This window comes from Lolium perenne, chromosome 6, assembly GCF_019359855.2.
Source record: "Lolium perenne isolate Kyuss_39 chromosome 6, Kyuss_2.0, whole genome shotgun sequence".
Lineage (NCBI taxonomy): Eukaryota > Viridiplantae > Streptophyta > Magnoliopsida > Poales > Poaceae > Lolium > Lolium perenne.
Genome location: NC_067249.2, coordinates 15190874 through 15204776, shown reverse-complemented (window position 1 = coordinate 15204776; position 13903 = coordinate 15190874). Strand labels below are relative to the sequence as shown.

Here is a 13903-nt window from a genome sequence, read left to right as displayed (position 1 = left end):
CTAACAATTACCAACACAAAACTGTTGAATATAATTGCCTAGTCTCTTCCGGTATCTTAGCAGCTCCACCTCCACATCATGGTATACTATTATCCAACCAAATGCAAAACAAGTTGCAGAACATGGAAGAATTATTGCCTCTGCTATTTCTAGATCTTCACAATATACAATTACAAGACATCTCTGATTTCCATTTTTGCTACAGTCTACACACACCGTGGTCCAACACAAGCTCAGATAAAAATTAATTTAATTAGGCCATGTACAGAAAGAATGCCATCATCATCATCATCATCAGCTCCGACAGCCGGCCAGGGATCACCGCGCCTTGGTGGCATGGCCGTTGCTGGCCCTCGAACCGCGGCGCCCATCGCTGCCTCCGCGTGGCGACGACCGCTGGTGCACTGCAGAGTGGCCGTGGGTGCGGTCCCGTGACGACGTCCCACTCCCTCCTCTTGCCTCCCTTGTCCGGCTCTTCATCGCCTCGATCTGCTCGAGCGTCTCAAGGACCTCCTTCATCGAGGGTCTACTCCTGGGTTCGCCAGCAAGGCAGTTCAACGTCAGCTGTGCCGACTGGAGGGCTTGTTTGGAGTTGTACTGGCCCTCAAACCGGGGGTCCATGAGACGGGCCAGTTTTCTCCGGTCAGCCAAGTAGGGCTTCGCCCAGTCAACAAGACTAAGCTGTCCGTTGGGACGATTGGGGTCCAACGCTCGCTGGCCGGACAGCATCTCCAGCATCACAACTCCGAAACCGTATACATCACTCTTGACATATAAATGACCTGAACATTGTTCAGAGCATGTAGTTAGAACAGCCATCAACATCTAAGAAAGGAACTACACATAGCAACTTCCAAATTCAAAATTCTACAAGGATGAATGGAGCTATGGGATGGAAAGCTAACTTGAAATAGAAAATCATTGGTATGAGTAAGTGCAATTTTGTGTGCATTAATTTTCTCTTTTTGTGGAAAGTGACAGGCTGACTGTACAGGGATGCAAATGCAAAAAAAAGTACTGTTTAAGTGCTAAGACATGGCATATTCATCATGAAAAAACTATCCAGCAGAGAAGCAATTGCCGTGAATGATTGACAAGCCTACTTAATGTAGAACTCTAAATTTGGAAGAAAAAATGTGAGAATTCATTTTCCATATGGGGCAACTAACCTATCTGGCATGCGTTTCAATTCAGTTCGTACTATAACTGGTATATATCGATTGCAGGCAGCATTATTAGATCATATATATCTGTGGGTGACATTCATGAGGGCACATACCGGTGGCTACATATTCAGGAGCTGCGTATCCATAGGTGCCCATGACCCTCGTCGTGATATGCGAGTTGCTACCAGTCGGTCCAAGCTTGGCAAGACCAAAATCAGAGAGCTTCGCGTTGTAATTCTGCCAAACGAATGCAGTCAGCATTTGAAGTCAACAAATAGATAACAGATAGGTAAATTGTATATTAGAAAGCTTACTGCATCTAGAAGAATATTGGAAGCCTTGAAATCACGGTAGATAACTTGCTTTTCTGATGCATGCAAGAATGCAAGTCCTCGAGCTGCGCCAATGGCTATCTTCAACCTCAGTTCCCATGATAATGGAGCACATCCTCCTAAGGAAATGCAATAGGTTCCAATATGAGTATTTTTAAGTCAATTGGCTGCTCATGAACCTATTTTGTAAGTAAAATACAAAGAAGAAAAGGTGAATTTTTTTATCAGCAGCAATAGCTCACTTCGGAAAAGATGGTTTTCCAAGCTCCCTTTGGCCATGAACTCGTACACTAGTAATAGTTCCTTGTCCTCCCAGCAGTACCCCAATAGCTTGACAAGGTTCGGGTGCGAGAGCCTTCCCAAAAAGTTTATTTCTGACTGCAAGTCGGTAACCAGAAATGATCATTAGATACAGCAGCTGTAGCAACCTTTAGAAGTGATGATTCTGTAAGACTACACTAGGAGCTTTAAGTCGCATCTGCCAGCCTAGTGGTAGCATTTGTATGTAGCAGAGTTGACCAAGCAAAGAGAAGCAACTATATTGTGATAGACATGCGGATTATTGGGTACTTCCTGTCAGCAGGTGTGAACAGCTCATCATAGCACTTCCCAACAATATGTTTCTGGTCAGCACTTGGAAAAATGACACTATCAAGTCACCAAAAGTTAAACAAAGCACAAAGATCCATAACTTCAAGAGCATATAATGACCAGGAAAATATTCAAAATTGTAGTGATCTTTTTAAAACCTTGCCAATGATAGATAATGGTGTGTGGACAGAAGGCAGGCTGTGTCATCAGCAAACAAAATACAAAACTATACTCATAGCAGTTATTGCGCTTGGGCTGATCCAATTACCATCAGTAGCAAGCAAAGCTAAGTCAAACCCCCAAGCTTGCCAAGATTCCCATGCTCATACTCATCAAGTTGGGAACTTGGAATCTCAAGTTCCAAAAAAACAAAAAAAGAAGGCGAAGAAGGACCAGATTTTACCTGCCATTCCTCATATCCCTGCAAGCTCTCCGAGTTGAGCTTCTTGACAGCAACCACCATGCCAGTGCCACTCTTGGCCGGGTTCATCGTCTTCTCGTCCACCCACCCCTTGTACACCCTCCCAAAACCACCCTCCCCAAGCACACTGTCCGGCCTGAAGTTCTTGGTAGCCGTCCGGAGCTCAAGGAACGTGAACGTCCGGAGGTTTGGCGCCTCCAGGATCTGGCCCTCGAGGAACCCGCCCTCGTCGAACCCGCCGTTCGTGCCGACGCTGCCGGTAGAGGAGGCCATGAAGCCGCTGCTCCCGGTGGAGAGCTTCCCCGTGGTGCTGTTGCTGGTTGTTACGCTGCCGCTCGTCTTGAAGGTCGTCGCCCCTGTTGTACAGTTCGCACACGTTAGCATACTGAATTTGTTTCAGTCGCAAAAATAAACATACTGACTTTGACTATCAGAGAGTTCAACTGAAGTAGGGGCCAATGTTTTCTCCCCATCATAGGAAACATTTAGGATTAGGATTGCTTCCGTAATACATGGTAGCTCGTAGCTGCAGCCTATATGATCCATGGAATGGGGGGAAACTGACCATTTTTTCCCTGACAGATTATTACTAAACTGACGTTTCATACTAGATGCTAGCAAAGGAAGCATTGACCATGGAGAATGGAAAAGTACGGCTCTGTGATATGATACTAATTCAGCTAATCCCTTCCCCTCATCTCTCTCTACCCCCACAACGAAGAACGGGGGAATCTGAAACTAGTAAATCAAACAGCTTGCCCTGGTTCCTTCACACCGCCCCTAACCAATTCAGCAAGACGACTGACTGACAGACACAGGAAAAAACAACACGACCTTTTTAAGCTAGGAGAACTAACTCAGACTCAAAATCGACTAAAATAAAACAGATTCTTCGCCTAAACAACCACGGTGTCCCTCCCTGGCTTTCTGCACCGCGACGCCGAAACAAACATGAGCAGGAACCAAGAAAACCAACCGCCTAGGACAGGCCCGAGCTGGCAGGGCAGGGTCCAGGGATCGAAAGGCGCAGGAAAAGTTACAGGCGAGTGAACCTGAGACCGAAACTCGGGTTCTTGGAAGGAGACCAGATGTAAGCCTCACCTGGGCTGGACGGCCTGTAGTCCGCCGCCACGTGAGCCCGCCCCGCGCCGCCGCAGATATTCCCCATCCTCCTCTCCTCCCCTCTCTTGCTCCGAGTCAAGGAGGAACTGGGGAGGAGACGAGAAACCGAGGATGGCTCGCGGAGGAGACAAGGGGAAGAGGAGGGGGAGAAGAAGACGAGTAGAGGGGGAGGGAGGGGAAGTCAAGGGGAGGCTTGATAAGTAAGCAGAGACTGGAGTGCAGAGGGGAAGCTGCCAACTGAAGAAAGTCTCCGGTTTGGCTTGGTTTGTGTCTCCATGTGGCCCGCCTGCCCCGGACTGCACTTCAACTTCGACTTTCCTTTTCCTTGAAACTCAAACTGTGTGTGCTACTTTTCATTTCATTGTAGTAGTATTGTTACCCAAAAAAGTATTCATCACTGTTTTGTGCTTGTTTACTCGAGTGGACGTCTTCAAGGTGTAGTTGCACATAGATATGGATAAATGATGGTGTGCACCGGCTCTGTGCTGAAACAGATCACATGGCGTGTTAAAATGTGTTGTCACTTTCCAATTTCCCCCATATCTTTGAGTGCTGATCAATGCGATGAAATGCTCTTATTGAGTGTCTCTTTGATTCGCAAGATTATGAAAACACGGAAATAGAGGGGAGGAGGAGGATAGAATTAGAGTGGCATGCTCTCTTCAATTTAAAGATATTCTTCAAAGAGATTTAGGTAAACTTCGTAGGAATTTGAATTGTACAAACCAAATGACCAACCTAGGAAATCTTGTAAATATCAGAGGAAGTTCCGTTGAATCAAAGGAGCCCTACATTTTGTTAGACAGAAATTGTACCGTTAGATTTTTCACGGAAAAAAGTTCAATAATATAAAACTAGTATATGATCTCATAAAAGAATAATCAATTTAACTTTCTGCTTGAAGTTAAAAAAAAAAATAGTGCTAAGCATATGAATATACGAAACCGAGGGTTCATAAGCTAGCTTAGCGATCAAGATTGCGTATTTCACATGTGCAGGGATTGTCTAAATAAGACTAGTTCAGACGGGGACTGTGCTTATAAGAATACTTAAATTTAATATCCTTGGGTAAACGTGGCATCAAGAAACAAGAGTTTGTACAAAAGGACTGTGGTATTACAAGTTGTGTTTGACCTGGGTTTTGTTGGGTGTGGCTAGAATTGGTCCAAGAATCACACCACATCTGCCAGTGCTTAACCAGTTTGTTTGACCAGGCAAGCTAAGCTACCTAGGGTTTCCTCCTATTTACCAAACAACGGTTTAATCGCTGTCCTGTCATGTCCTTTTTCCACCTTGCTGTTTAAAAAAAAAAAATTTGGCCGTACTGGGGAAGAAACCCAGCAGCGTTGTGTTATTGATAGCGGTAATTGTGTGCACAACATCGAGAATGCGAGTACGGAGACTCGAACTCGGGCGGGCTTTCAGCAGCTCACGCCTTGGTTCACACCTTGCTGTTTCAAAAGCAGAAAGAAAGGGAAGTGGCATGCAGAGAATAGGAGACTAGCTAGAGCCACGCGTGAAATCTTGGGAGGTTGACAATAGTGGCACAACAGTTATTATTGACGGCGCTAGGTAGAACGTGTCAAAGAATTCGTGTGTTTAAGTAGCTTGTTGGTCCCTGTTAAGTGTCAAACTTAGCCACTGTGCTTTCTTTTGATCTTTGGTCTAGTTTCTAGACCAATCTAAAACCATGTTTATATCTTAACTAGGTAACCATGACTTAATACACCCAGGTGCGTTCACACGCATATACCATAGCCATAAAAGATGTGGATGTGGATTTATGCTTACATGATCAGCTACTTTTGACTTGACTAATTAAGCATCTTTGTTTGGAGGACGTATCAGATTATGAGATGCCATCAGCATATCTCTCACCTCCTGCACTGGTGTTTTGTAGGTACTCCCTTCGTCTAAAAATAGGTGTCACAACTTTATTTAGATAAAGATGTATCTCTAACTAAAATGCATCTAGATACATCTGTATTTAGACAAAAGTAAAACACGTATTTTTGGACGGAGGGAGGTGACATCAGCATATCTCTCACCTCAAGCACTTGGATTCCATACATAAAATTAAATTAAGCTTTAACGGACTTAATTGATCAGATCAATTAAACACCCACTATCAGCTGATAGCCTCCTCGACATTATGACTTCTTAGACTACTCATAGTGCGAATAACATATGTAGTAATATCACACATCTCAAGATGCTTTGGTGATATGGCATGATAATAAATGAAAAAAAAATTGTGGTGGAAACTAGCTATGAAAGGGAATAACATAGGTAGTAACATCACACGTCCCAGGACAAGATGGGTCTACAACATAATAAATGACACAATCTTTTTATGAATCATGACTTGGAAAAAGCTCGAAACCTAAAGTTAATTCTTTCAGCGTTCGAGCAGTTGTCGGGTCTTAAGATCAATTTTCATAAAAGTAAATTGTTTTGTTTTGGCGAGGCCAAAGTTGATGCCAACCTATATGCCGAGTTGTTCGGATGTGGGCTTGGCTATTTCCCTATTAGCTATTTTGGTATTCCGATTCACTATCAGAGACTCATGTTGGCTGAATGGAAACATGTTGAGGAAAGACTGCAAAAACGTCATAGTAGCTGAAAAGAAAAATTACTATCCCTTGGAGGAAGACTAGTTCTCATTAATTCAGTACTTTCAAATATGGTAATGTATATGATTTCTTTCTTCCAGATACCCAAAGAAAAATTACTATCCCTTGGAGGAAGACTAGTTCTCATTAATTCAGTACTTTCAAATATGGTAATGTATATGATTTCTTTCTTCCAGATACCCAAAGGAGTCTTGCAGTTTCTTTTGCCAAGGGGATAGTGAGAAGAAAAGGTATCGGTTGACGAAATGGAGTGTTGTTTGCCGTCCAAAAGATCAAGGTGGACTTGGCGTCCATGATCTTGAAGTTAAAAATAGGGCCTTGCTAGGAAAATGGATGGCCAGATTGTTAACTGAGGATGGCGTTTGGCAACAACTATTGCGGAAAAAGTATGTGGGCTCAAATGCAATCTCCCAGGTTATTTGGAAACCAGGTGATTTGCACTTTTAGGCTAGCATTATGGCAACTAAAAAGCATTTTTTCCAATATGGGTCTTTCTCCATTAGGAATGGGTCACATATTCGGTTCTGGGAAGATAGATGGTTGGGAACAACCACTCTTCGTGAACAATATCCAACTTTGTACAACATTGTCCGACATAAGGGAGATACCTTGTAGAAGGTTCTGGAAACTTCTCCACCCTCTATGACGTTCAAGCGTGATCTTATTGGTCCCCGTTTAGCCGCCTGGAATGATTTGCTACTATGGTTAGCTTCAATTCAGTTGGTTCAAGGGACTAGTGAATTATGCTGGAGTCTTACTAAGAATGGTGTATTCTCGGTAAACTCTATGCACAATGCATTAATTGCACCCACTCAACCGGTTGTCAATAACAAATCCATTTGGAAGATGAAGATACCTCTGAAAACAAAGGTATTTGCATGGGATCTTCGCCGGGGTGTGATTTTAACTAAAGATAAGCTTGCAAAACGCAACTGGCAGTGTTGCAAAAAATGTGTTTTCTGTCACGAAGAAGAGACAATTAAACATCTTTTTTTCAACTGTCGAGTTGCTAGGTCTATATGGTCAATCATTCAGATAGATTCTACCTTATACCCACCTCGCAGCATTGCAAATATTTTTGGCAATTAGCTAAATGGCGTAGAGGCTAGGTATCTGATGGAATTCGTAGCATAGAAAACAAAAAATTTCCTACCGCAAGAACGAATAACAAGCCAAGATCCAATCTAGTAGATGGTAGCAACGAGAAGATCATGAGACTAACCCTCGAAGATTTCCAAAGCCTACGAGATTAGATCTCGTTGTTGATGTAGTCGATCACTTGCCGCTTGCAAAAGCGCGTAGAAGATCTTGACGGTGCCACAGTCGGGCAGCACCTCCATACTCGGTCACACGATCGTGTTGGGATTCGTAGCATAGAAAACAAAAATTTTCCTATCGCAAGAACGAAGAACAAGCCAAGATCCAATCAAGAAGATGGTAGCAACGAGGTGAAGATCAACATACCCTTGAAGATCACAAAGCGTTAACGAGATCAGATCTCGTGGTGGATGTAGACGATCACTTGCCGCTTGCAAAAGCACGTAGAAGATCTTCGACGGTGCCACGAACGGGCAGCACCTCCGTACTCGGTCACACGTTCGGTGTTGATGACGACGTCCTTCTCCCCGTTCCAGCGGGCAGCGGAAGTAGTAGATCCTCCTCGGAATCCCGGCAGCACGACGGCGTGGTGGCGGTGGTGGTGGAGATCTCCGACAGAGCTTCACCTAAGCTATGTGGGAGAGAGAGGGAGGAGGGAACCGCTAGGGTTTTCTGGGAGAGGGGGCACTTGGGGCTGCGGCCAAGGTTGTGGTGGTGTGGCCGGCCAGCCCCTCCCCTCCCCTCATTATATAGGTGGAAACCCCCAAGAGTTGTAGTCAAAGTCTTCGAATAAGACCCCAACAACAAAACCTACTATAGGTGGGAAACCTACTCAAGGAGGGAGTCCTACTCAAGGTGGGAGTCCCACCTTTCCTTGATGGGGGGGTGGCCGGCCACCACAAGTGGAGTCCACATGGGACTCCACCCCCTAGGGTTGGCCGGCCATGCAAGGTGGAGTCCCTCCGGGACTCCACTTTCCATGGTGATTTCTTCCGGACTTTTCTAGAACCTTCTAGAACCTTCCATAAATGCACCGGATCATTTCCAAACTTGGAAAGTGACTTTCTATATATGAATCTTATTCTTCGGACCATTCCGGAACTCCTCGTGATGTCCTGGATCCCATCCGAGACTCCGAACAAAACTTCGGAACTCCATTCCATATTCCATATCTACTTAAACGACATCAAACCTTAAGTGTGTCACCCTACGGTTCGCGAACTATGCAGACATGGTTGAGACCTCTCTCCGACCAATAACCAATAGCGGGATCTGGAGATCCATAATGGCTCCCACATATTCAACGATAACTTAGTGATCGATTGAACCATTTACATACGATACCGATTCCCTTTGTCTCGCGATATTTTACTTGTCCGAGGTTTGATCATCGGTATCTCCATACCTTGTTCAACCTCGTCTCCGACAAGTACTCTTTACTCGTACCGTGGCATGTCATCTCTTATGAACCATTCATATGCTTGCAAGCTAATTAGACGACATTCCACCGAGAGGGCCCAGAGTATATCTATCCGTCATCGGGATGGACAAATCCCACTCTTGATCCATATGCCTCAACTCATACTTTCCGAATACTTAATCCCATCTTTATAACCACCCATTTACGCAGTGGTGTTTGATGTAATCAAAGTACCCTTCCGGTATAAGTGATTTACATGATCTCATGGTCGAAGGACTAGGTAACTATGTATCGAAAGCTTATAGCAATTTGAACTTAATGACGTGATCTTTATGCTACGCTTAATTGGGTGTGTCCATTATATCATTCATCTAATGACATAACCTTGTTATTAATAACATCCAATGTTCATGATCATGAAACTATGATCATCTATTAATCAACAAGCTAGTTATACAAGAGGCTTACTAGGGACTCCTTGTTGTTTACATAACACACATGTATCAATGTTTCGGTTAATACAATTATATCATGGTATGCAAACATTTATCATAAACATAAAGATATATAATAACCACTTTATTATTGCCTCTTGGGCATATCTCCAACAGTCTCCCACTTGCACTAGAGTCAATAATCTAGATTACATGGTAAGGTACCTAACACCCATGGCATTCTGGTGTTGGTCATGCTTTGCCCTAGGGAGAGCTTTAGTCAACGGATCTGCCACATTCAGATCTGTGTGTACTTTGCAAATCTTTACTTCACCATCTTCGATGTACTCGCGAATCGAATGAAAACGCAGCTTGATATGCTTTAGCTTCTTGTGTGACCTTGGTTCTTGTGCATTGGCGATGGCACCCATGTTGTCACAATAGATGACTAATGGGTCCAATGCACTAGGAACCACACCAAGCTCAATAATGAACCTCTTCATCCATACCGCTTCCGATGAAGCCTCCGAAGCCGCTATGTATTCAGATTCAGTTGAAGACTTCGCCACCGTGCACTGCTTGGAACTCATCCAGCTAACTGCAGCACCATTCAATATAAACACGTACCCAGGCGAGACTTAGAGTCATCAGGATCAGTGTTCCAACTTGCATCGGTGTAACTGGTTACAACGAGCTCTTGGTCACCGCCATAACAAAGAAACATATCCTTAGTCCTTTTCAAGTACTTCAGGATATTCTTGACCGCTGTCCAGTGTTCCATTCCTGGATCACTTTGATATCTGCTGGTCAAACTAACAGCATGTGCGATATCCGGTCTAGTACACAGCATGGCATACATGATAGAGCCTACTGCCGAGGCATAGGGGATCTGATTCATCCTCTCTCTTTCTTCTGCCGTAGCCGGACCTTGAGTTTTACTCAAGACCTTACCTGGCAACATAGGCAAGAACCCTTTCTTGCTTTCGTCCATTCTAAACTTCTTTAGAATCTTGTCCAGGTATGTACTCTGTGAAAGCCCTATTAGGCGTCTTGATCTATCTCTATAAATCTTGATGCCTAAAATGTACGCTGCTTCACCAAGGTCTTTCATTGAAAAACACTTATTCAAATAACCTTTTACACTGCTCAATAGTTCTATATCATTCCCAATCAATAATATGTCATCTACATATAATATCAGGAATGCTACAGAGCTCCCACTCACTTTCTTGTAAATACAGGCCTCTCCATGGCACTGTATAAACCCGAAGTCTTTGATCACCTTATCTAAGCGTCGGTTCCAACTCCGGGATGCTTGCTTCAGTCCATAAATGGAACGCTGAAGTTTGCATACCTTGTCAGCATTTTTAGGATCGACAAAACCTTTGGGTTGTACCATATACAACTCTTCCTCAATGTCACCATTAAGGAACGCCGTTTTGACATCCATCTGCCAGATCTCGTAATCGGAAAATGCAGCTATTGCTAACAAAATCCTCACAGACTTTAGCTTCGCTACAGGTGAGAAAGTCTCATCGTAGTCAACTCCTTGAATTTGTCGGAACCCCTTCGCGACAAGTCGAGCTTTATAGACAGTAATATTACCATCAGCATCTGTTTTTCTCTTGAAGACCCATTTATTCTCGACAGCCTTGCGGCTATCAGGTAAGTCTACCAAAGTCCATACTTGGTTATCATACATGGATCCCATTTTGGATTTCATGGCTTCATGCCATTTGTTGGATTCTGGGCTCATCATTGCTTCCTCATACGTCGCAGGGTCTTCATCATTTTTGTCCACAATCATGACATTTAGACTGGGATCATACCAATCAGGAGTGGTACGTTCCCTCGTCGATCTGCGAGGTTCAGTAGTTTTCTCATTCGAAGTTTCATGATCATTATCATTTGCTTCCTTTCCTATCGGTGCAGGCTGCACAGGAACATCTTCCGGTACTGCGCCACTCTGATCTACGAGAGAAGGTTCAGTAACCTCGTCGAGTTCTACTTTTCTTCCAGTCACTTCTTTAGTGAGAAACTCCTTCTCAAGAAAGGATCCGTTCTTAGCAACAAAGATTTTGCCTTCGGATCTGTGATAGAAAGTATACCCAATAGTTTCTTTAGGGTATCCTATGAAGACGCATTTCTCCGCTTTGGGTTCTAGCTTGTCAGGTTGTAACTTCTTTACATAAGCTTCGCAACCCCAAACTTTAAGGAACGACAGCTTAGGTTTCTTGCCAAACCATAATTCATACGGTGTCGTTTCAACGGATTTAGATGGTGCCCTATTTAAAGTGAATGCGGCTGTCTCTAAAGCATAACCCCAAAACGATAACGGCAAATCAGTAAGAGACATCATAGATCGAACCATATCCAAGAGAGTTCGATTACGACGTTCGGACACACCATTGCGCTGTGGTGTTCCCGGCGGTGTCAACTGTGAAAGTATTCCGCATTTCTTTAAATGCATGCCAAACTCATAACTCAGATATTCGCCTCCGCGATCAGAACGCAGAAACTTAATCTTCTTGTTACGTTGATTTTCTACTTCACTTTGGAATTCCTTAAACTTCTCGAAAGTTTCGGACTTATGTTTCATGAAATAGATATACCCATATCTACTCAGATCATCCGTGAAGGTTAGAACATAACGATAACCACCGCGCGATGCTACACTCATTGGTCCACATACATCGGTATGTATGATTTCCAATAAGTCTGTAGCTCGCTCCATTGTACCAGAGAATGGAGTCCTAGTCATTTTTCCCATTAGACATGCTTCGCATCTATCAAGTGACTCAAAGTCAAGTGACTCAAGAAGTCCATCTGAATGGAGTTTCTTCATGCGCTTCACTCCAATATGACCAAGGCAGCGAGTGCCACATATAAGTAGAATTATCATTTAATTTAATTCGCTTAGCATCAATGTTATGAACATGTGTATCACTACTATCGAGATTTAACAAGAATAAACCATTCATCTCAGGCGCATGACCATAAAAGATATTATTCATATAAATAGAACAACCATTATTCTCTGACTTAAATGAATAACCGTCTTGCATTAAACAAGATCCAGATATAATGTTCATGCTCAACGCAGGCACCAAATAACAATTATTTAGGTTTAAAACTAATCCCGAAGGTAGATGTAGAGGGAGCGTGCCGACGGCGATCACATCGACCTTGGATCCATTTCCAACGCGCATCGTCACCTCGTCCCTCGCTAGGTTTCGTTTATTCCGCAGTTCCTGTTTCGAGTTACAAATATGAGCAACCGAACCAAAGATCAAATACCTGGCACTACTACGAGAACCTTAAGATAGACATCTATAACATGTATATCAAATATACCTTTCTTTTTCTTGACAAGGCCGCTCTTCAGATCAGCCATGTACTTGGGGCAATTCCGCTTCCAGTGCCCCTTCTCCTTGCAGTAATAGCACTCAGTATCAGGTTTAGGCCAGCCTTAGGCTTCTCAGGAGGTGCAGCAACTTTCTTGCTAACCTTCTTGAAGTTGCCCTTCTTAGGTTTTCCCTGTTTCTTGAAACTGGTGGTCTTGTTGACCATCAACACTTGGTGCTCTTTCTGTATTTCCACCTCAGCAGATTTCAGCATGGAGAAGAGTTCAGGTAACTCCTTGTTCATGTTCTGCATGTTGTAGTTCATCACAAAGTTCTTGTAACTAGGTGGCAGTGATTGGAGTACACGATGAATACCCAGCTTGTTAGGAATCACTATCCCCAAGTCACTGAGCTTCTTCGCGTGCCCGGACATAGCGAGCACGTGCTCACTAACGGAGCTACCCTCTTCCATCATACAGCCAAAGAAGTGTTTCGAGGCCTCATAGCTTTCCACGGCCGCATGAGTTTCAAAAATAGTTTTTAGCTCATGGACCAGCTCATAAGGGTCGTGGTGCTCAAAACGCTTTTGGAGCTCCGCCTCTAGGCTGCACAGGATGGCACACTGAACTTGAGAGTACCGAGTTACCCGAGTCTCGTAAACATTCTTTTCGTCCTCGGATACTGCAGGTGGTGGCGGGGGGGGGACCTAGCGGTGCTTCGAGCACAAATTGCAGATTTCCACCATTGAGGAAAATCCTCACATGACGGAACCAGTCGGTGAAGTTGCTACCATTGCTTTTAAGCTTTTCTTTCTCTAGGAACTGGTTAAAATTGATGGAGGGGGACGCCATGATCTACAACATATTTGCAAAGAGTTTAGACTAAGTTTATGATAAATTGAGTTCAAATTTTAATTCTTAAATTAACTAGGTGAACTCCCACTCAAAACAATATCCCTCGCATTGTCTTAGTGATCACAAGAACCAAATCCACTACACCAATTCCGATCATCACGAGAAAAGATGTAGCTTCAAAGGCGAACACTCAAAGTGTTCATCATATCATCCATATGATTCATGCTCTACCTTTCGGTATCCTGTGTTCCGAGACCATGTCTGTACATGCTAGGCTCGTCAAGGCAACCTTAGTATCCGCGTGTGCAAAACTGGCTTGCACCCGTTGTATGCACATGTAGAATCCATCACACCCGATCATCACGTGATGCTTCGAAACGACAAGTCTTAGCAACGGTGCATACTAAGGATGAACACTTTATTATCTTGATATTTAGTGAGAGGGATCATCTTATAATGCTACCGTCGTGATCTAAGCAATATAAGAT

At 43.7% G+C, this 13903-nt stretch overlaps 1 protein-coding gene across 1 annotated transcript; it reads right to left on the bottom strand.

Moving 5' to 3' along the window:
* Positions 1–118: 118 nt before the first annotated feature.
* On the bottom strand, positions 119–3828 carry LOC127308784 (probable serine/threonine-protein kinase PIX13). The gene is made up of 6 exons (XM_051339685.2): positions 3612–3828; positions 2493–2866; positions 1741–1876; positions 1481–1617; positions 1280–1403; positions 119–782 (listed from the first exon to the last, which is right to left on the bottom strand). Exons 1-6 carry the CDS (start codon positions 3676–3678, stop codon positions 319–321), a joined length of 1302 nt encoding a protein of 433 aa, XP_051195645.1. The 5' UTR covers positions 3679–3828; the 3' UTR covers positions 119–318.
* Positions 3829–13903: the final 10075 nt, after the last annotated feature.

Coding starts and splice junctions, on each gene's coding strand:
- LOC127308784 (XM_051339685.2), bottom strand. CDS start 3,678: ATGGGGAATATCTGCGGCGGCGCGGGGCGGGCTCACGTGGCGGCGGAC. Junction 1,618..1,740: donor GGAAAACCATCTTTTCCGAA/GTGAGCTATTGC, acceptor GCATTTCCTTAG/GAGGATGTGCTCCATTATCA. Junction 783..1,279: donor TCCTGAATATGTAGCCACCG/GTATGTGCCCTC, acceptor AACAATGTTCAG/GTCATTTATATGTCAAGAGT.